Consider the following 22546-nt stretch of genomic DNA (forward strand, 5'->3'; position numbering starts at 1 on the left):
TCCTAAAGATATACTTCGGCAAGTATCCAAAAATACATAAAAATATTCTGTGAAGCACTGGTTGTTATGGTGGAAAATTGAAAACAACCTAAAAGCTTATCAAAGGGTGTTAATAAAATTATGATTTAATGGAATGTTGAAGAACTAAAATTAATGATATAGATATCTATGTACTAACCTGGAAAGACATGCCAAAATATATTAAATAAAAAGATGCAATGTGCAGAATGTATGTTATACTGTTTGTATTTAAACAACCACTTCAAACAGGGTGATTTTATCTATGTATACATATATGTAGCAAAGGACTAAACCTGCCCAACCTTTGCCTTCAGCAGCTGGGAGGTAACCTCTAAACTTGGAATATGCTGCCTGAGAAAATGGTCTTTGTTTACTTGGATGGCTTAGGACACACACCAGATAGTCTAAAAAGGTGAATTATTGGGGCAACAAGGCCTTTGGCATCTTCTTGACCTTTAGAAGGGGTAAAGACTAAGATCACTCACATGGGTGGTCAAACATGTCTTTGTGACCAAGCCCAAACTCTAAACACCAAGGCCTGGATACGTGTGCTTGGTTAGCAACGCTCTGTATGTACTGTTACACATCATTGCTGGGAGAAGTAACTGCGGTCTGCACATTTCCACTGACAGATCAGTAGGATTTCTCCTGGATGCCCTGTGACTTTTCCTGTTGCTGATTTTAATTTGTATCCTTTCACTGTAATAACCAACACAGCTTTTCTGAGTTCCATGAGTTCTAGTTAATTACTGAACCTGAGAGTGGCCTTGGGACTCTAAACACTGCAATATAAAAAACATGCCTGAAAAAACACCCACACAATCTTCTTTAAAAATGGGCAGAGGACCCAAAGAAGACATGCAAATGGGCAACAGGTACACAAAAAAGACCTCAACATCACTAATCACTAGGAAAATGCAAATCAAACCCACAATGAGATATCACCTCATACCTGTTAGAATGACTATTCTCAAAAAGACAAGAGATAACAACTGTTGGTGAGGATGTAAAGAGAAGGGAACGCTTGTGCACCATTGGTAAGAAGGTAAATTGGTGCAGGCACTATGAAGGTTCCTCTAAAATTGAAAAGTAGAATTACCATATGAAACAGCATTTCTAATTCTGGGTATATATCCAAGGAAACAAAATCATTATCTCAAAGAGATATCTGCACTCCCACGTTCAGCCAAGACATGGAAAAACAACCTAAGTGTTCACTGACGGATGAACTTTTATTTTTTAATATATACCTTTTCCTTCTGTTTGTATTTTGCTTAAGAACATGTATTGCTTTTAGAATTTAACTTAAGAAGAACTATTTATTAGTGTGGCAATGGAAGGCAAGGGGGCCCTTTCCTTAGTAGGGCTATCTGAGCGAATAAGAGTATGAAGACAGAATAAAAGCAAATATACTCATGAATAACCCTGAATCAACAAAAAAGCTAAAAGATGTTATTCATATTCTGTTTACAAAGATAGGAATGTACATCACATTCTAACATAAAAAAGTTTTAAAATCTTAAGAAGTTTTAGGGGGCCTGGGTGGCTCAGTCGCTTAAGTGTCCGACTTTTGATTTGGGCTCAGGTCATGATCTCACAGTTCTTGAGTTCGAGGCCCTGCATCGGGCTACGCACTGGCAGTGCAGAGCCTGCCTGAGATTCTCTGTCTCCCTCTCTCTCTCTGCATAAGTTTAATAATCCTGAATATCTACTTTCTGGAAAACCTCATTCCAATGATCTATGAATGAAGTGGTAGGATGTGAAAACAGCTATATTTAGAAATCATAATAGAAAAAATAAAGGGAGAATGCAGTCATGCAGTTCTGAAAAGGGATATAGCAAGAGGCTTGAAGAAAAGTTCTTCTGTTCAAAAATCAAGGCTGAGTGAAATAGTTCAATACACCATGGAAATCTGTCATTATTTTATTTAATTACCTAGGTCTATTTTATTGTTTAAATCAAATAGTACCTTGAATTAATATTGTGTGTATATATAAAGGACTGAAGTACTGATAACATGCTACAAACCAAATAAAGCTTGAAAGCCTTATGCTAACTGAAAGAAGTCAGATATTGTATGATTTCACTTTTATAAAATGTCCAGAAATATTTTTATGAAATCTCCACAAAAGGCAAATCCACTGAGACAAAAAATATGTTGGTAGTTTCCAGGTGATAGGGCATTTGAAAGTGACTGCTAATGGGTACAAAATTTCTTTTTGAGGTAAATGAAAATGCTGTAGGGTTCAACAAAATAGTTGTGATAGTTACATAACACTGTAAATATACTAAATGCCACTGAATTATACTTTAACATGGTTAAATGGATTTTATGTTATGTGTATTTTTACCACAACAAACTCTAGTCATTAAATTAAAATGAGATAATGTAGATTAATACTAAAGCTACCACAATGAATAAATGCTTAGTGTGACTTAACGTTAACTGTACTATGAATTAAACAACAACAAAAAGCTAGTAATGAGGTTATAAAGAGATAACTCTATTCATTTGTCAAAACCCATTAAACTCTACATTACAAAGTATATACTTTCATGTGTACAAATAATAAAACACAGAAACTAACCTAAGTGACTTTAGAAAATAACGTTTTAACTATAAATTATTAAACTATAGACAAAAACAATCATAAACACTGTACTATAGTGGTTAAATCTGTTTCTCACATAGAAACAACTGTGAAACAATATGGTTAACAATTCTGAAATTACTTTAGTGTGTAATGAAACTGAACAAATAAACGGATGGCAGGTGGCTGGAGCCAGAATTCCCATAGTTGGAAAGACAAGTAACAGATTAACGATGAAGGTGAAACTGAACCCTATGACACTGGATTAGAGTCAAAGACACCATTACAAAATCAAATTTATCTCTATACACACACACAAAGGGATAGATTTGTGCATAGACATAGATTAGTACACATATCACCTAGTTCTGTCTGCTTAGAGGACTTAAAAGCAATGATACTCCAGTAGTAACAAACACTACTAAGCACCAGATCTTGGTTTGTAAACACTATTTTACAATAAGAGAAACCATGGCACATTACTGAAATGGTTAATTCTGGGGTAGGGGGCAGAGACAATATAACATGAGCCTGGAATACCTTATAGTACCAGAAAGTAATGAAGTGCTTAAAACAACAACAAAAAGAATGAAATATCAAAGGGATACACGAACCAATCTACAAATGTGAAAGAGCTCCCAATGGCCAAATAGTAACAATTTGAACAGCAAAATAACATTACAGTCTAAAATATAAACTAATAATAGATTATTAGTCTATACTGCTATAAATCAATGATTGATTATATAAAAAGGAAAGGACAAATATTTCTTAAAGAAAAATTCCAAATTTTATGTGTAGATACTGGCCACTAAGGGAGACGGAGCTTAATCCCAGCCTTCCCCTAACTTGGGTAAGCTAGACTTTGTGACTGACTTCCAAAGAACAGGGACAGGTAAAAATAGCAGATCCAGTAATCTCATGTCATTCTAATGTACTCCTGATATGATTGTGATAAGAAGGGTGTTTCACCTCTGGTAAATTTTTTCAAAAACCTGTAACTCCAAACTAATTACAAGAAAAACAACAAATACACACTAGTGAACATAAAATAGGATACTTGCACAGTACTCAAGACTAACAAGATAATGAAAAATAAAGATAGAAATTGTCATAGACCAGACAAAACTGTGAAGACAAGCCAATTAAATGCAATGTGGTATACCCTGGATCAGATCATGGAATAGAATGCAAACAAGAAAAATGGTCAAATTCAAATATAGTTTGGTGTTTAGTTAACAATAAACCAACACTGTATCAATTTCTTAGTTTTGACAAATCTACCATGGCAATACAAGCTGTTAACAGTGGGAAATCTGGATGTAGGGAATATGGGAGCTTTTTTTTACTATCACTTCAAGTTTTCTGTAAAAAATTATTCTAAAGTAAAACATGTTTAAAATGTCACTAAATGATTTACATGGAAATAACAAATGTTACTCTTCGCATTATGAGCTTTAATTTTTTTAAATGTATTTCCTCATGAACAAATCACAATATTAAGCATTTGGACACTGTTGTTTTAACTATTCCAAAGCAACTTTCTGAAAAATATGTTGCAATACTATTCACTAGCTTAAAGTTCTCTGACAATAAAACCACCACAGAACTTTTAGACAAATATTTTAATCACGGGAGAAAGATAAACTCATTGAGCCTTAGATTTACAATGGCAATGTTACTTTGGTGCATGTTAGTTACATCATTACCTAAAAAAAGAGGCAAAACAGTACAAACATTTAGTTCTAAGTTTAATAAGGTCTGAGAATTTAATGTATAACATGGTGAGTATAGCTGATAACACTAAATTTAATTGTAGAATTAAAATTTGCTAAAAGAGTAAAACTTAAATGCTCTCACCAAAAAAAAAAAAAAAATGGGGTGAGTAAATATGTGAGGTCATAGATGTGTAACTCAAAGTGGTAAATCTTTCTGTTAGGCAGGAAGCTAATGGGCAACAGGAGTATGGACCTTAGACGTCTTGATGGAGAGCCCCAACCGAGGATCACCCAGGGACCACCCTATTCCACCCATGTAACAGTCAGTTTGCAATTACAACACCCCAACAGAGGAAGAGTTAAGTTTGTTGTGCGTGTTGCACTTTTGCAGAAAGCAGCTGCTTGTCCTTATTTGACCTATGTCTCTAGAATAGAAATAATGCTGTGGTTTCCTACCCCATAAAGGTGTTTCAAATACATATTGGGAAAGGACATGCACAGTTGGCTAATTATTACATAATCCAGGCCTGTCACTCAAATGTTGCAAACCTAGGAACTACCCAAAAGAAAAAACTGATATAAGCCCACACCCAGGAGTTTCAGGGCCTCAGTCTCTCTGGAGTTGCCAGATTCTCCCTTGGAGTGTACTTTAATAAAACTTTGCTCTGCTTTTCTTTCGTTTCACTGCTCTGTAATTATTTAATGTGGCAGCGAGAATAGCAAGCCACTTTCCTTTTCCATCTAACTCTTGGTAACACTTCCAAATGTATTTATATGTCAAATCATCACATTGTATAATTTAAGTATCTTACAATTCTGTGAATTACACCTGAAAAAAATGTGAAAAGAATATAATATAAAAAAATAAATGAAAAAAAGGTAAAGTGATGGATTCTAAAGAATACTGTTATTCTGACAGTGAAAATTACATTTTCTCAACACACATCTAAAGCCTCAATAAGTGTCTTAATGTAATTAGATATGTTAAGATAAAGTTTAAAAAGGAAAAAACAAATAATTAAAAATTAATTCATTTTGTGGGGCACCTGGGTGGCTCAGTCGGTTGAGTGTCTGACTTTGGCTCGGGTCATGATCTCGCAGTTTGTGAGTTCGAGCCCCACATCAGGCTCTGTGCTGACAGCTCGGAGCCTGGAGCCTGCTTTGGATTCTGTGTCTCCCTCTCTCTCTCTGACCCTCCCCACCTTGCATTCTGTTTCTCTCTCTCTCTCTCTCTCTCACTCTCTCTCAAAAATAAATAAAAAGATTAAAAAAATTAAAAAAAAGTAATTAGTTTTGCAAATAGTACAACTTGCTGCTTTTCCAAGTGCCAATTAAGAATTAAATATTTGGATCTTAATGTCCTAAGGTTAGACAGTGTTGCAAATATTAACTTTCCATAGTGATGACACTTCAAAACATAGTGGGGGGGACCATGTAGCAATTCTTCTAATGATATAAACTTGGGAAAGAAACTTAAGAACTGTTTTCAGAGTATGGAGAGAGGTCTTGTTATCATCTAATATTCAGACAGCTGGAAGAAAATGCAATTGTGACATAGGTACCTAATGTAATTTTACTTATTAACAAGATCTCCCATAAAAACTTCAAATACTTCCAGACTCAACAACTGAATTCTGAACAGCTGGCAACAGTAAGGGTGCTATCACCTTAATAAAATTTTACTAAGAAAAAAAAAAGAAGGAAAAAACCTGAAGGATAAACAAAAACCAGCTACTTACCAGTTGCTCAATAAAGTAGTTACCTGTTAAACCGAACATCAGCAATTTTTTATTCAACTTATTTATCTCAGTGTCTCTTAATATATTACCTGGATCAACCAAAGCTTTGTTAAAGATTTCCTTAAGTTTCCTACTCTTCACATTCCTTCCTTGAGCAAGATTTCTGTACATCTCATAGCCTATGATCATAACACCACCATCTTCTTGCCACCTCTGCAGCATGTAGCTTCTCTCCTGAGGACGTTTCACAGTTGCTAATTCAGAGACCTTTTGTGAGAAAATAAAGATTTTTAAAGGTAGCTATTAGGAATGTAGGAATACTAATTATTCCCATGTAAATATGCATCCTTAATAATTAAAAATCCTTTTCTTTTACTATATGAATTTCTTGCAGTTATTTTAATAAGAGAAAATATTTAAAATATAATACCTCAAGCTTCTCATCATCTTTTAATCCTTCCTGCCACTTTTCAAATTCATTCATCCAATTCAAAGCGGTATTAAGAGGACAAACCACTAAAGCTGTGCTGAAATCCAATTTGTCACACAAAAGAACCGTATGAAGAAAACTTACCACCTACAAAAAACCAAATTAAGTTACCATCTTCAACTAAAATATCAGTAAAAAAGTTAAAATAAATGAAACAATCTTACGATTTAATAACTTGGTTTTCTTCTACCTTTAAACAATAAAGCAACCAATCAAAGCTCACAATGTCCAAACAAGGCAAAGTACATGGAAAGAGATATTATAATATATAAAAAGATGGAGTTTGACTACATAATATATAAGGTTCTTCTAACCTTAAAGCTTCATGATCCTATGATCAATAATAATAATAATAATATGAATATAAGAAATAACCATACCAAAACTATGACGAAGTCGCTGGTCTCCACACAACGTCTATCCCCACAAATGTTCAGAAGCTACCATCACCCATTCAGAAGAGAATTCTGCTATGCAGTACTTTTCTATTTTCAAGTGTTCTAACTTGATACCTTGGGAAGATCGAAGCAGAGTACAAGGACTCTAAGCTTGCCTTATCCCACAAATACAACTAGATAACTATCAAATCATCATAAATACCCAAGAAACTGACCAAAAGCCTGGCAGGATAAATTCTACAACTAAAGGTAAAGAAGAGGCCACATCGAAGAAAGTAGGAAGTGTGGAGATGCGGTTTAGGGCAGAAAAGGATCATGGTCGCTGTGGCAGGGAGGGAGCCATGGTTACGGAGAAGGGTAAGGGACAGAATATCACACAGTAAAGCAGACAGGGAAAATGAAACCCACAGCAACTGGCTTAGAAAGGGAGGGGCTGAATTTCATGAGTTCTTGAAAAAAGCGGGGCTTAAGTTTTAAAGGTCAGCAGTCATCGCTAAAATGGAGCCCTGAAGACACTGTGCTGCTCTTGAAGAGAAGGCAAACAGCCCGTGGGCATACAACATGGAAAGAATGAATTGAAGAGCAACTGGAGCACACAGTGGGGAAGATATATGCTTATCTCAAACCACATCCCAGCACTCACCAAGAGACCCCTCCAGGAACAAAAAAACTGGCCAGCACCATTTCTCTGCCCTAACCCTGAGCATAAGCACTGGCACTCCCTACCTAACTTATTTACAATAAGCCCCCAACAACAGCACTCCACTGGAAGCACCCCTCCAAGTCACCCCCAGACCAGCCCAAACCCCTGTTCACACCATGTCCCCTGACCAAGGAGTTTTCATGGTCTTGTTTTAGCAGCAGTTGCAACAGTTCTCATTCCACAAGCAGACCAGAGCACACCTAGTTAAAACTCACCATATTCAGACCATGGACCAAACACTGCTAAGATAAAGAGAGCCTCTGCAGACAACTGGCCTGAAGGATAAAGCAGCCAGGACAAAACAGCAAAGCACACGCAGCACCCACTGGAGTTAGTCCCAGAAGCAACAGACCCTGGGGAACATGGGACACTATATGGCACAGCATTATAGGACCTCTTCTTCATAAGGCCATTACCCTAAAGAACAGGAGATGTAGCTTACTTTTCTAACACAGTGAAACAGGCACAGAGACACAGACAAAATGAGAAGACAGAGAAATTTATCCCAGATGAAAGAACAAAATAAGGCTAAGGCCAGAGATCTAAGTGAAACAGATATAAGTAATTAACCTAAGAGAGAATTTAAAGTAACGATAAAAGGATATTCACTGGACTTGTGAAAAGAGAGGAAGACATGAGTGAGACCCTTACCAGAGAGATAAAGAATAACACAGCAGAGATAAAACTCTCAATAAACAAAGTGAGAAATAGGCTCCCTGGAATGAAGAGCAGAATGGAAGAAGCACAGGAATGAATTAATGACCTAGAGGACAGAGTAATGGAAAGTAATCACGTTAAACAAAAGAGAGATAAAAGAATTATGCAAAATAAGAACAAAATTAGGGAAATCAGTGACTCCCTCAAACATTAATAACATTTGTATTTATATAACCCCCAAAAGAAGATGACAGAGAAAAGAGGGCAGAAAATTTATTTGTAAAATAATAGCTGCAAGCTTCCCTAATTTGGGGAAGGAAGCAGATATCCAGATCAAGGAAGCACAGAGAACTCCCAACAAAATGAACAAAAGCAGACCCACACCAAAACATATTCTAATTAAATTGGCAAAATATAGTGGAAAAAAACCAACTTTTCAAAGCAGCAAGACAAAAGACAACAGTGACATACAAAGGAAAACCCGTAAGGCTATTAACAGCCTTTTCAGAAGAAATGTTGCAGGCCAGAAGGGGCTGGCATGAAATTTTCAAGGTTCTGAATGGGAAAAATCTGTAGCCAAAAATGCTCTGTCCAGAAAGGCTATCATTCAGAATAGAAAGAGAAACAGAGTTTCCCAGACAAACAAAAACTGTAGGAGTTTAATGACCAACAAACCATCCCTATAAGAAAATTAAAGGGGACTCTTTTGAGTTGAAAGGAGAGAAAACGTGACAGTATAAAAGTAGGAAACACAAAAGCATTAAAAATGAACATCACTGTAAAACATCAGTAAACGAACAAATAAAAGGATATAAAATATGGCACCATATACAGAAAATATGTAGAAGAGAGCAGGAAACAATTGGTTTGAACTTAAATGACCATCAACTCAATATAGACTGTGATATGCGGAAGAGGCTATAACAAACCTAATGATAACCATGTATCAAAAACCACCAATAAACATGCAAAGAATACAGAGAAAGAAATCCAAATATATTAAAGAAAATCAGAAAAACAAGAAAGAGACAAAAAACAAGAAATGATCAGAGAAAATCTTCAGAAACAATCACAAAACAAATAATAAGATGACAATAAATACATTATCTATCAACAATTACTTTGAATGTAACTGGACAAAATGCTTCAACCAAAAGACACAAAAGGACAAAATGGATAAAAAAAATAGGACTGATCTATATGCTACCTACCAACAGCCACATGAGAATGTCTATTCTCACCACTTTTATTCAACATAAGACTGAAAGTGCTAGCCACAGCAATGAGACAACAAAAAGAAACAAAGGGCATCCAAATTGGCAAAGAAAAGGTAAAATGTTCACTATTTGCAGATGACATACTATAGAAAAACCAACAGATTCCACCAAAAAACTACTAGAACTGACAAATGAATTCACTGAAGTCACAGGATACAAAATCAACATACAAAAATCTGTTGCATTTCTATACACCAATAACAAAGCAGCAGAAACAGAAATAAAGAAAACAATCCCATTTACAATTGCACCAAAAACAGTAAGATAACTAGGAATAAACCTAACCAAAGAGGCAAAAGATCTATACTCTGAAAACTATAAAACACTGATGAATGAAGCTGAAGAGGACACAAAGAAATGGAAAGACATTCCATGTTCATGGATTGGAAACACAAATACTGTTAAAATGTCTATACTATGCAAAGCAACCTACACATTTAATGGAATCCCTATCAAAATGCCACCAGCATTTTTCAGAGAACTACAACAAATAATCCTAAAATTTGTATGGAACCACAAGGAACCCAAATAGCCAGACCAATCTTGAAAAAGAGAGGTAAAGCATTACAATTCCAGACATCAAGGCATATTACAAAGCTGTAGTAATGAAAACAGGATGCTACTGACACAAAAATGAAATATAGATAAATGGAACAAAATAAAAAACCCAGAAATAAACCCCAAATTATATGGTCAATAAATCTTGAACAAAGCAGGAACAAATATCCAATGGGAAGAAGTCTCTTCAACAAATGGTGTTGGGAAAACTGGACAGCGACATGCAAAAGAATAAACCTTGACCACTTTCTTACACAACACACAAAAATATTCAAAATGGATAGAAAACCTAAACGTGAGACCTAAATGCATAAAAATCCTAAAATAGAGCACAGGCAGTAAGGTCTCTGACACTGGCTGTAGGAACATTTTTCAAGATATGACTCCTGAGGCAAGGGAAACAAAAGCAAAAAATAAACTGGGCTTCATCAAAATGCAAAACCGCACAGCAAAGGAAACTATCAATAAAACTAAAAGGCAACTTTTAGAATGGGAGAAGGTATTTTCAAATGACATATTTGATAAAGGGTTAGTACCCAAAATATATAAAGAACTTATAAAGTTCAACACCCAAAAAACAAATAACCCAGTTAAAAAATATTCAGAAGATATGAACAGACATTTTCCAAAGAAGACATAGAGACAACCAATAGACAAGAAAAGAAGGTCAACATCACTCATCATTAGGGAAATGCAAATCAAAACTACAGTGAGATATTATCTTTCCTCTGTCAGAATAGCTAAAATCAGGGGTGCCCGGGTGGCTCAGTTGGTTGAGCATCCAACTTCAGCTCAGGTCACGATCTCACAGTTTGTGAGCTTGAGCCCTGTGTTGGGCTCTGTGCTGACAGCTCGGAGCCTAAAGCCTGCTTCGGATTCTGTGTCTCCCTCTCTCTCGGCCACTCCCTGCTCGCTCTCTCTCTCTCTCTCAAAAATAAACATTAAAAAAAAATTTATTTAAAATATTTATTTTAAATTTATTATATTAAAATATTTTAATATTTTATTATTAAATATTTAAACACTTAAATATTAATATTAAATATCACTAGATATTAATATTAAATATTAATTTAAATATATTAATTATAAATATTTTAAAATATTTAAATATAAATATATAATATTTAAATATATTTATATAAATATATTATTAAAATAATATTAGATATTAATTAACTATTAATATTGAATGTTTAAGTATTTAAATATTTAAAATATTATATTAAAAATATTTATTTAAATTTTTTTTAATTAAAAAAAAAGAATGGCTAAAATAAACAACACAAGAAAAACTAGTGTTGGTAAGGATGTGGGGACAAGAGTCCTGCTGCACTGTTGGTGGGAAAACAAACTGGTGCAACCACAGTGGAAAACAGTATGGAAGTTCCTCAAAAAGTTAATAATACCAATTACACTACTAGGTATTTACCCAAAGAATAGAAAAACACTAATTCAAAGGCATACAGACATGTATCCATATGCTCACAGAATTATTTACAACAGCCAAATTATGGAAGCAGTCCAAGTGTCATTTGGTAGATGAATGGATAAACAAGATGTGAGATCTCTCTCTCTCTCTCTCTCTCTCTCTCTCTCTCACACACACACACACACACACACACACACACACAGAGGAGTATTAGCCATAAAAAAAAAATGACATCTTCCCATTTACCACAACATGGATGGAGCTAGAGAGCATAATGTTAAGTGTAATAAGTCAGTTGGAGTAAGACAAATACCACAGGATTTCACTCACATGGAATTTAAGAAAGAAATGAACAAAGGGAAAAACAGACAAATCAAGAAACAGACCCTTAATTACAGAGAGCAAACTGATGGTTACATTGGGGATGAAGGCGGAGGGGGATGGATTAAAAAATGGTAGGGATTAAGGAGTGTACTTTTCATGATTAGCACTAGGTGACATATGGAGTTACTGAATCACTGTACTGTACATCTGAAACTAATATAACACTGTGTGTTAACTAACGGGAATTAAAATCTTAAAAAGCCAAAAAAAATAGTTAAAATGGTAAATAAATAAATAAATAAATAAAAATAAAAAACAAAGTGTCCTGACTCATTGAGTCTGTAATAGTTATCTCATGGCTTAATATTACATCTATATTCACTAATGTTATCTGTATTACAACTCCTGCCAATCAGAATGCAGTATTTTAACAGTGAAAAGTATTTTACATTCTCCTTACTACAGGATCACAGGCTGTTAAAAAATTATAAAGGAAATTCCTTACACTTCAAAATCTTTGCAGTTTTTTACTGGCTATGACTTGTAACTCTATTCCTTCACTTCATTAGGATTTCTGCTCTGCCTCACCTCCTAAAAGCTGCACTCCCTCTCTATTCTCTCTGAATTCTTCCTATCTGAAAATATGTACTTCTTATTTGATTAAAATCTCTCAACCACACCAGAATATAAGCTTCCTGAGGAGGGATCTTCTTATTCACCACTCTATCTCCAGCCACTACAACTCTGCCTGGGACACAGAATAGAATCCAATATATATTCTTGAAAACATGAAATGTACAAAAGCAGAATACCTTTCTGTTCTTACCTGTAAAGTCTTACCAAGGCCCATGCAGTGGGCTAGAATGCATCCTGAACCTGGAGATTTCTTTGTTTTTTTTACAGATTCACAGCAGCAGTCCCACATAAACTGAACACCTAAAAACAACAGCTTCATTAAGTTTAATTTAAAGATCCAAGTTAAAAATCTTCCTTCATAAACACATCAAAAACATAACCAAACTTCTAATAAATAGAATTTTAAAAAGAGATAATCTTCTAAGTATAAGTGAGATGCTCCCAAACCCAATAAGGTTAATTAGAAAAAAGGACAGCAAACACAAGCATACAGCCACTTCCCTTCATTCACTAATCTATCACAGCAAATCTTCATTCCCTGGGACGATTCAAAGAAACATATGAATAATCTAAAATAGAAATGTTATGCAAAATTTTATCCAATTTACAGATTCCTATCAAATATTCTTTCATGCTTGTTGAGTTTATCAGGAAAACAACCCAGGAGATAATTTATCATCTCTCCCCTTATTCAATAGTAAAGACCAAACAAAAAGGGGGATTCACTATCCACGAAGTAGGAACTATAGAACTTCCCTTATGAATTCATTCATGTACACACTGAAAACTGACTTACTGATTCCATTCTAACGAAGTGGAGAAAAGGGATAATTTGGTATCTTTAAAAATACCAATGTCAGAATATTATTAACAAATATACCTGAAAATGTTCAAATAGCATTTTCTGAAGAAAGCTTTTAGCTAATGGTGGTACCTCTCCCTACCCTGCAGCTGCCCTTAGCCAACCATTGGAGACTATATGAATCCATTTGCTATATATACCATTTGTAAGTGGCACTTATTTCCCCTTCTATAACACTCATTTTCTTTACAATCATCCAATTATTTCTCCTCATATATTTATGAGCTCCATAGTGGGCAGGGTTCATGTTTGTTTTCCTCACCAATGTACTGCTAGTGCTTAGCAGAATGTTAAGGCACACAGGAGACACCAAATATTGGTAAAACTTAATTAAAAATGCTTTAATTAGGGGCACCTGGGTAGCTCAGTTGGTTAGGCATCTGACTTCAGCTGAGGTCATGATCTCATGGCTCATGAGTTCCAGCCCTGCGTTGGACATGTGATGACAGCTCAAAGCCTGAGGCCTGCTTTGGATTCTGTGTCTCCCACTCTCTCTCTGCCCCTCCCTTCCTTGCTCTCTCTCTCTCTCTCTCTCTCAAAAATAAATATTCAAAAAATTTAAAAAAATAAAAAATAAAAAAATAAAAATGCTTTAATCATATAACTGTTTCTTACCATCTACTTGATGGGGTTTCAATTTGATAACCATATTTCTATGAACCTGCACTAAAGGTTCTTTGGTTTCTTCATCTTCATCTAAAACCAACTTGGTTGTTATTGGACACTTGGTGGGTGAAGCATCTTCAATTTCTATCACCTACAAGAAAGGGAATTATAGTTAGCCAACTCAGAGAAATCTTTCAAGCAATACTAAGGAAACTTTTCCAAAATATAGACACATCTACTTACACACCACATGTCCAATACTTTGTTCAAAAAGATCAGGACATATCACAGGTTAATACAGGTTTTCCAAAATCAAAAACCTGTACAAGACCGAGTCACTGTGGTAATATGGTTAATTTAAATCATCAGTTCACACCTAACATGTATCAACACACGTGATAGGTAAAGCTGCTGAGAAAAGTAGTATTCTAAAACACTCTATATATGGTACCACCCTAAAGATTTGAATAGACACATGGCTCGCAAACAAGCATGGTTCTATTTTCTAGAAAACATCTGAAAATGTGCAAGGGCACATAAGGTTGTCACAAGGACTGGTATGTAACATAGGCAGAGAGGAAGGTAAATACAGATGTTCCACAATGTAAAAGCCAGTCCCAAACAAAAACTGACCCACCCAAGATGCCAAACGACTTCCACTGAAAAACAGTGGAAGTATGCGTTGTGAAAGGAAAAAACTTTTAGAAATACTGGTTTAAGAACCACAGACTCAAAAACATGACAACAACATATAATATCCTCTAACTGCAAAAGGAAAACAGTTATCTTAAATAAGTTTCTTATTCAAAAGAAAACTTGGATATAAATACACATGAATACATGTATGTGTATACATTTTTTGCTGTCTTATCCCAATATGTATCCATTACATACTACAATCAAGAACTGTATAATATACGTATAAATATTCCCATTTTACAAATTAAAAAAAAAAGTGAGAGACCCAGAAGTTAAATGACTTATACAAGGTCATACAATTATCAAATATCACAACACTAAGATTTACACCCAGAGGATCAGACACTAGAGTCCTTGCTCTTAACCACTATACAATACTATTTTAATAAAGGAAATGCTTCTATAAACAGTTTTGTTCCATGAAAACCAATAAAATTCATTATTTTGAAATTACACACATTATGGGGATCCTGGGTGGTTCAGTCATTTAAGCATCCAACTCTTGACTTTGGTTTAGGTCATGATCTCACAATTCATGAGAATGAACCCCATGCTGGGCTCCATTCTGACAGTACAGAGCCTGCTTGGGATTCTCTCACGCTCTCTCAATGCCCCTCCCCCATTTGTGCACATGTGTGCTCTGTCAAAATAAATAAATAAACTTTAAAAATAATTGCAGACATTATGATGTGTAAGGAATGTCATATAAGGAATAAAACTTAGCCAGTATTTTCTTTCTTATTTAAAACTGTAACTATGGATTACTTAATATTCACTATGGAAATTTTCAAAGGTAAACAAAAGTAGAAAGAATAGTATAATCAGCCCTGTTACCCATTATCCATCTTCAAAAATTAACAACTTCTGGTCAGTTTTTTTTCCACTGGCAGCCTCCTCCTACCCATTCTCTAACTCCTCAGATCCCACAAATGATTTTGAAGCAAACCTGAGAAAGCATGGAATTTCATCTGTAAATGTTTTTAAATGTCTCTTTAGAAGGACACTCTTTTTAAACCATAACCTCAGTATCATTCTTGCATGAAAAAATAAAAACTAAGTCACAAAACTGTGATAAATTACCTGAATAGATACTGTACTTGTGTAAAACTGTAAATGATATACAAATCAGGATTAATACTATACTAGATAACATCCTAGTGGAGAATAAATACCACAGACCATTTAGATCCAAACTCCATTTTAACAAGTTACTTAAATCCTCTCAGCTTCAGTTTTTCCATCTGCAAAGTAGGAAAAATTATAAACAGCCTTCAGGAGTTGTTGTAGACATTAAATAAGACAATGTATGCAAAGTATCTGACATAGACTAAGAATTCACTAAATTTTTCACTGTGTCCTAGCTTGGATGTGTGCCAGCTTTGTATCACTGGGGCAAATCCATTAGTCAAAATGGAAAATTCCTGAATGTCTTGTCCTCTTTGCATGGTGTGGCAGGCAGCATCCTAAAATGGTCCCTAATATCCCCATCCTCTGGTGTGAACACCCTATATACTCCCATCCGTTTGAGTGTGGTTGACCATTTGTAAATATGAATGGGATATCATTCCCATAATTGAGTTAATAATCAGCTGGGTTTGATTAAACCAAAAAGACGATTCTCCTAGGTGGGCCAGACCCTATCAAGATGAGCCATTTAAAAGACAAGTGATAAGAAATAGTCTCTTACTGGTCTCAAAGCCATGCTGTGAAGAGAAGTGTCTAGGAGCTAAGGATCTCAATGCTACAAGCTACAAAAGACTTAATTCTGACAAAAAGTGACCTTAAAAATGACACACAGTCTTATATAAAAATCTCCATTCTGGCTAACACCTCAATTTCTACTTGGTGAGACACTGAGCAGGCAACCCAGTAGAGCCACACTCAGGCCACTATCAAGCTCCTAACTTACAGGACTGTAAGATAATAATTTTGTCTTATTTTAAGTTGCTAAGTTTGTAATAATATTTTAATATATCACTAGAAAACTCATGCACAAGGCTCTAATTAAGACTTTGGAACCATATGTTCATTAGTGGTTTGGATAATATTTTTATTATTAAGTGCTATCTTAGGGATTGGGGATTATTCAAACTTCATCTTGAATGTAGGAGGAGATAATTTTTTGTCTGTTTATTTTTTTCATTGTCTTTATAGTGTAATCTTTAATCCCTGTCCCAATAACCCTACCCATCTCCCCTCTGGTAACCATTAGTTTGTTCTCTATACTTAAGTCTGTTTCTAGGTTTGTCTCTCTCTCTCTTTTTTTCCTTTGCTTATTTGTTTTGTTCCTTAAGTTCTTCATATGAGTAAGATCATACAGAATTTGTCTTTCTCTACCTGACTGATTTCGCTGAGCATTATATTCTCTAGCTCTAGCCATGTTGTTGCAGATGGCAAGATTTCATTCTTTTTTAAGGCTGAATAATATTCCACTATGTGGAATATACACACCAGTTTTCTCTATCCATTCATCTATCGATGGACATGGGCTGCTTCCATAGTTTGGCTACTATAAATAGTGCTGCAATAAACAGAGGGGTGCATGTATCCCTCCATATTAGTGCTTTTGTATTTGGGGGGTAAATGCCCAGTAGTGTGATTCCTGTATCAAAGGGTAGTTCTATTTTCAATTTTTTGATGAACTTCCATGCTGTTTTCCCAAATAGCTATACTAATTTACATTCCCACCAATAGGGCAAGAGGGTTCATTTTTCTCCACATCCTTGCCAACATTTGTCGTTTCTTCTCTTCTTGATTCTGGCCATTCTTACATGGATAAGGTGACATCGTGGTTGTGATTTGCATTTCCCAGAGGATTAGTGACACTGAACATAGCATAACAAACTTGTTGAATCATTATATTGTACACCTGAAACTAATGTAAGACTGTGTCAACTATACTCAAATAAATACACATAAAAACATTTAAAAAATTAAAATAAATAAAATAGCAGTACTCTCGGATGCAGGAAATAAAAAGCTTTTAAAACACGCAAAAGACAGAAACTTAGTCCAAATGACAATGGAGGAATTTTCTCTGAAAAAAAGGTGAAGAAGAAATCACAGCTAGAAACTTGCTCAAAACAGATACAAATAATATATGTGAATAAGAATTTAGACCAAAGTCATAAGACTAATAGCTGGGCTTGAATAAAGCATAGGAGATACCAGAGAAACCCTTGCTGCAGAGATCAAAGACCTAAAAATAGAATGAATTAAAATATGCTATAGTTGAGATGCAAACTAAACTAGACACAGTGACAGCGAGGACTGAAGAAGCAGAGGAGAGAACAGGTGAAATAGAAGACACAATTATGGAAAATAATAAAGATGAAAAAAAAGGGAAAGGAAATTACTAGATCATGAGGGGAGAATTAGAGAACTAAGTGATTCCATGAAATGAAACAATATCCATACCATATGAGTCCCAGAAGAAGAGAGAGAGAAAAGGGCAGAAGGTTTATTTGAATAAATTATAGCTGAGAACTTCCCTAATCTGGGGAAGGAAACAGGCATCCAAATCCAAAAGGTACAGAGAACTCCCTTGAAAATCAACAAAAATGGGTCAACACCACAACATATCATAGAGAAACTTGCAAAATATAAAGAAAAAGAAAATTCTGAAAGCAGTTACGGACATACAAGCCTTAACCTACAAGGGTACACACATAAGGGTAGTAGCAGACCTGTCCACCGAAACTTGGCAGGCCAGAAGAGAGTGGCAGGAAACATTCAATGTGCTGAATATGAAAAATACACACCAAAGAATCCTTTATCTAGCAAGTCTGTCATTCAGAATAAAAAGAGAGATAAACATGCCCAAACAAAAGTTAAAGGAGTTCGTGACCACTAAACCAACCCTGCAAGTAATTCTAAGGTAGACTCTCTGAGTACAAAGCAGCAAAGACTACAAAGGACCAAAGAACATCACAAGAAACATGAAATCTACACATGACACAATGGCACTAAATACATATCTTTCAAAAATCACTCTGAATGTAAATGGGCTAAATGCCCAATCAAAAGACGTTAGGTATCAGAATGGTTAAAAGCCCAAGATCCATCTATATGCTGCCAAGAGACTTTACAAGAGACTAATTTTAGACCTGATGACACCTGCAGATTGAAAGTGAGGGGATAGAGAACCATCTATTATGCTAATGGAGGTGAAATGAAAGCCAGAGTATCCATACTTATATCAGACAAACTAGATTTTAAAAGAAAGACTGTAACCAGAGATGAAGAAGGGCATTATATAATAATTTAGGGATCTACTAATCAAGAAGATCTAACAATTATAAATATTTATGCCCTCAAGTTGGAAGCACTCAGATATATAAATCAATTAATCACAAACAAAGAAACTCATTGGTAATAATACCATTATTGTAGGAGACTTTAATACCTCACCTTACAGCAATGGACAGATCATATGGTCAGAAAATCAACAAGGAACAACGGCTCTGAAGGACCAGATGGACTTAACAGATATTAAAAAGCAGAATACACAGTCTTCGTGAGTACACATGGAACATTCTCCAAAAGAGATCACATACTGGATCACAAATCAGCCTTCAACAGATAGAAAAAGATCAAGATCATATGCTGTCTATTTTCAGACCACAAAGCCATGAAACTGTAAATCAACCACAAGAAAATATGTGGAAAGCCCTCATATACATGGAGGTTAAAGAACATCCTACTAAACAATAAATGGAAATTAAAGGAGAAATTAAAAAATAGAGAGAAGCAAATGAAAATGAAAACACAACAGTCCAAACCTTTTGGCATGTGGCAAAGGCAATCCTAAGAGGAAAGTACATTGTAATTCATGCCTATCTCAAGAAGCAATAAAGGTCTCAAACACACAACCTAAACTTATACCTAAAGGAGCAAGAAAAGGAGCAGCAAATAAAGCCCAAAGCCAACAAAAAGGAAATAATAAAGAACAGAGCAGAAATAAATGAAATAGAATTTAAAAAAAAAAAAAAACAGTAGGAAACAACAATAAAACTAAGAGCTGGGGAAAAAAACCAACTAAGAGCTGGTTATTTAAAGGAATAAACAAAACTGATAAACCCCTAGCCAGATTTCTCAAAAAGAAAGGAGAGAGGACCATAGATAAAATCATGAATGAAAGAAGGGAGATCACAACCAACACAACAGATAGATATGCAAGCAATTATTAGAGAATACTATGAAAAATTATATGCCAACGAACAGGACAATCTGGAAATGAACAAATTCCTAGAAACTCACACACTACAAAAACTCAAAGAGGAAGAAATAGAAATTTTGAACAGGCTCATAGCCAGCAATGAAATTGAATTAGTAATAAGAAACCTCCAAATAAATAAGTCTTGGGCCAGATGGCCTCCCAAGGGAATTCCACAGACATTTAAAGATGAGTTAATAATTATTCTCCTCAAACTGTTCCAAAAAATAGAAATGGAAGTTTCCAAACTCATTCTATGAAGCCAGCATTACCTTGATTCCAAAACCAGACAAAGACCCCAGTAAAATGGAGAATTACAAGACAATTAATGAACCTGGATGCAAAAATTCTCAATAAGATACTACCAAATCAAATTCAACAACACGTCAAAAGAATTACTTGCCATGATCAAGAGGGATTTATTCTTGGGCTGTATGGGTGGCACAGTATCTGCAAATCAATCAATGTGATATATCACATTAATGAAAGAAGGAATAAGAACCACGTGATCATCTCAATAGATGCAGAAAAAGCATTTGACAAAATACAGCATCGTTTCTTGATAAAAACCCTCAAGAAAGTAGAGATCTAAGGAATATACCTCAAGTTCATAAAAGCCATATATATTAAAGGCCCACAGCTAATATCATCCTCAGTGGGGAAAAAGGGAGAGCTTTTCCCCTTAGATCAACAACACGACAGGGATGTCCACTCTTACCACTATTATTCAACATAGTACTAAAAGCCCTAGCCTCAGCAATCAGACAACAAAAAGAAATAAAAGGTATCCAAATTGGCAAGGAAGAAGTTAAACTTTCACTTTTCAAGATGACATGATATCCTACATGGAAAGCCAGAAAGACTCCACCAAAAAACTGCCAGAATGGATACATGAATTCAGCAAAGTCATGGGATATAAAAATCAATGTACAGAAATCAGTTGCAGGGCCTGAGTGGCTCAGTCAGTTAAGCTTCCGGTTCTTGATTTCAGCTCAGGTCATAATCTCGCAGTTCATGAGATCAAGTCACACGTCCAGCTCTGTGCTGACAGCATGGAGCCTCCTTGGGATTCTCTCTCTCCGCCCCCCTCTCTCTCACACACAAAATAAATAAATACTAAAAAAAAGAAATCAGCTGTATTTCTATACACCAATAATGAAGCCGCAGAGAGAGATCTCAAGGAATCAATCCCATTTACAACTGCACCAAAAACCATAAAATACCTAGGAATAAACCTAACACAGAGGTATGCTGAAAATTATACAAAGCTTATGAAGGAAACTGAAGACGACACAAAGAAATGGAAAAACATACCATACTCATAGATTGGTAGAATATTGTTAAAATGTTGATACTACCCAAAGCAATTTACACATTCAAAATAACACCAGCATTTTTCACAGAGCTAGAACAAACAATCCTAAAATTTGTATGGAACCAGAAAAGATCCCAAACAGCCAAAATATTCTTTAAAAGGAAAACCAAAGCTAGAGGCATTACAATTCCGAAGTTCAAGGGGCATTACAAAGCTGTAATCATCAAGCAGTATGCACTGGCATAAAACATACAGATCAATGGAACAGAATAGAGAACCCAGAAACAGACCCACAAATATATGGACAACTAATCTTTGACAAAGCAAGTGGTACTGGGACAACTGGACAGCGATATGAAGAATGACACGGGACCACTTTCTTAAACCATACACAAAAAGAAGTTCAAAATGGGTGAATTACCTAAATGTGAGACAAGAAAGCATCAAAATCCTACAGGAGAAAACAGGCAACAACCTCTTTGAACTAGGCCACAGCAATTTCTTACTTAACATGTCTCCAGAGGCAAGGGAATTAAAAGCAAAAATGAACTACTGGGACCTCATCAAGATAAAAAAAAAAAAAAAAAACCTTCAGAATGGCTAAACCTTCTGACAGCTCAGAGCCCGAAGCCTGCTTTGGATTCTGTCTCCCTCTTTCTCCGACCCTCGCCCCACTTGCACTCTGTCTCTCTCTCCTTCAAAAAGAAACAAATATTTTTTTTAAAGTTTAAGGAAAAAGGCCGAAACTTAAGTACCTATAGAGAAAAAAACCAACAAGAATCACATATTTCATATTATTCCTCAGAAGTACAAGACAAGGAGGTATCAGTTAAACACAATAGTTTGAAAGAGGTGTGGAGTGAAAGGAAAATTGGTTGAAACTCTAAACAAGTAACAGTCAGGGCACCTGGTGGCCCAGCTGGCTAAGCCTCTGACTTTGGCTCGGGTCATGATCTCATGGTTTGTGGGTTTGAGCCCTGCATCCAGCTCTGTGCTGACAGCTCAGAGCCTGGAGCCTGCTTCAGATTCCGTGCCCCCCTCTCTACCTGCCCCTCCCCCACTCGAGAGGGCTTCTGCTCAATCAATCTCTCTCTCTCTCTCCCTCTCTCTCTCTCTCTCTCTCAAGAATAAACATTTAAAAAAATACAGGTAAGGTGGCTCCTGGGTGAATCCATTGGCTAAGCATTCGACTTCAGCTCAGGTCATGATCTCGCAGTTCGTGGATTTGAGCCCTGCGTCTGGCTCTGAGCTCACAGCTCAGAGCCTGGAGCCTGCTTTGGATTCTGTGTCTCCCTCTCTGTGTCC

At 35.6% G+C, this 22546-nt stretch overlaps 1 protein-coding gene across 13 annotated transcripts in view; it reads right to left on the reverse strand.

The window, feature by feature from the left end:
- Positions 1–22546, reverse strand: part of ATRX (ATRX chromatin remodeler) — a 307952-nt gene that overhangs the window by 108663 nt on the left and 176743 nt on the right. For all 13 annotated transcript variants that reach the window (XM_053202513.1, XM_053202509.1, XM_053202506.1 and 10 more), the window contains 4 exons: positions 14022–14163; positions 12735–12844; positions 6500–6646; positions 6159–6336 (listed from right to left, as the gene is read on the reverse strand). In XM_053202513.1, the coding sequence (XP_053058488.1) occupies positions 6159–6336; positions 6500–6646; positions 12735–12844; positions 14022–14163 (577 nt within the window). The remainder of the gene's footprint in view (positions 1–6158; positions 6337–6499; positions 6647–12734; positions 12845–14021; positions 14164–22546) is intronic.

Source organism: Acinonyx jubatus, chromosome X (genome assembly GCF_027475565.1).
Source record: "Acinonyx jubatus isolate Ajub_Pintada_27869175 chromosome X, VMU_Ajub_asm_v1.0, whole genome shotgun sequence".
In the NCBI taxonomy this organism is placed as follows: domain Eukaryota; kingdom Metazoa; phylum Chordata; class Mammalia; order Carnivora; family Felidae; genus Acinonyx; species Acinonyx jubatus.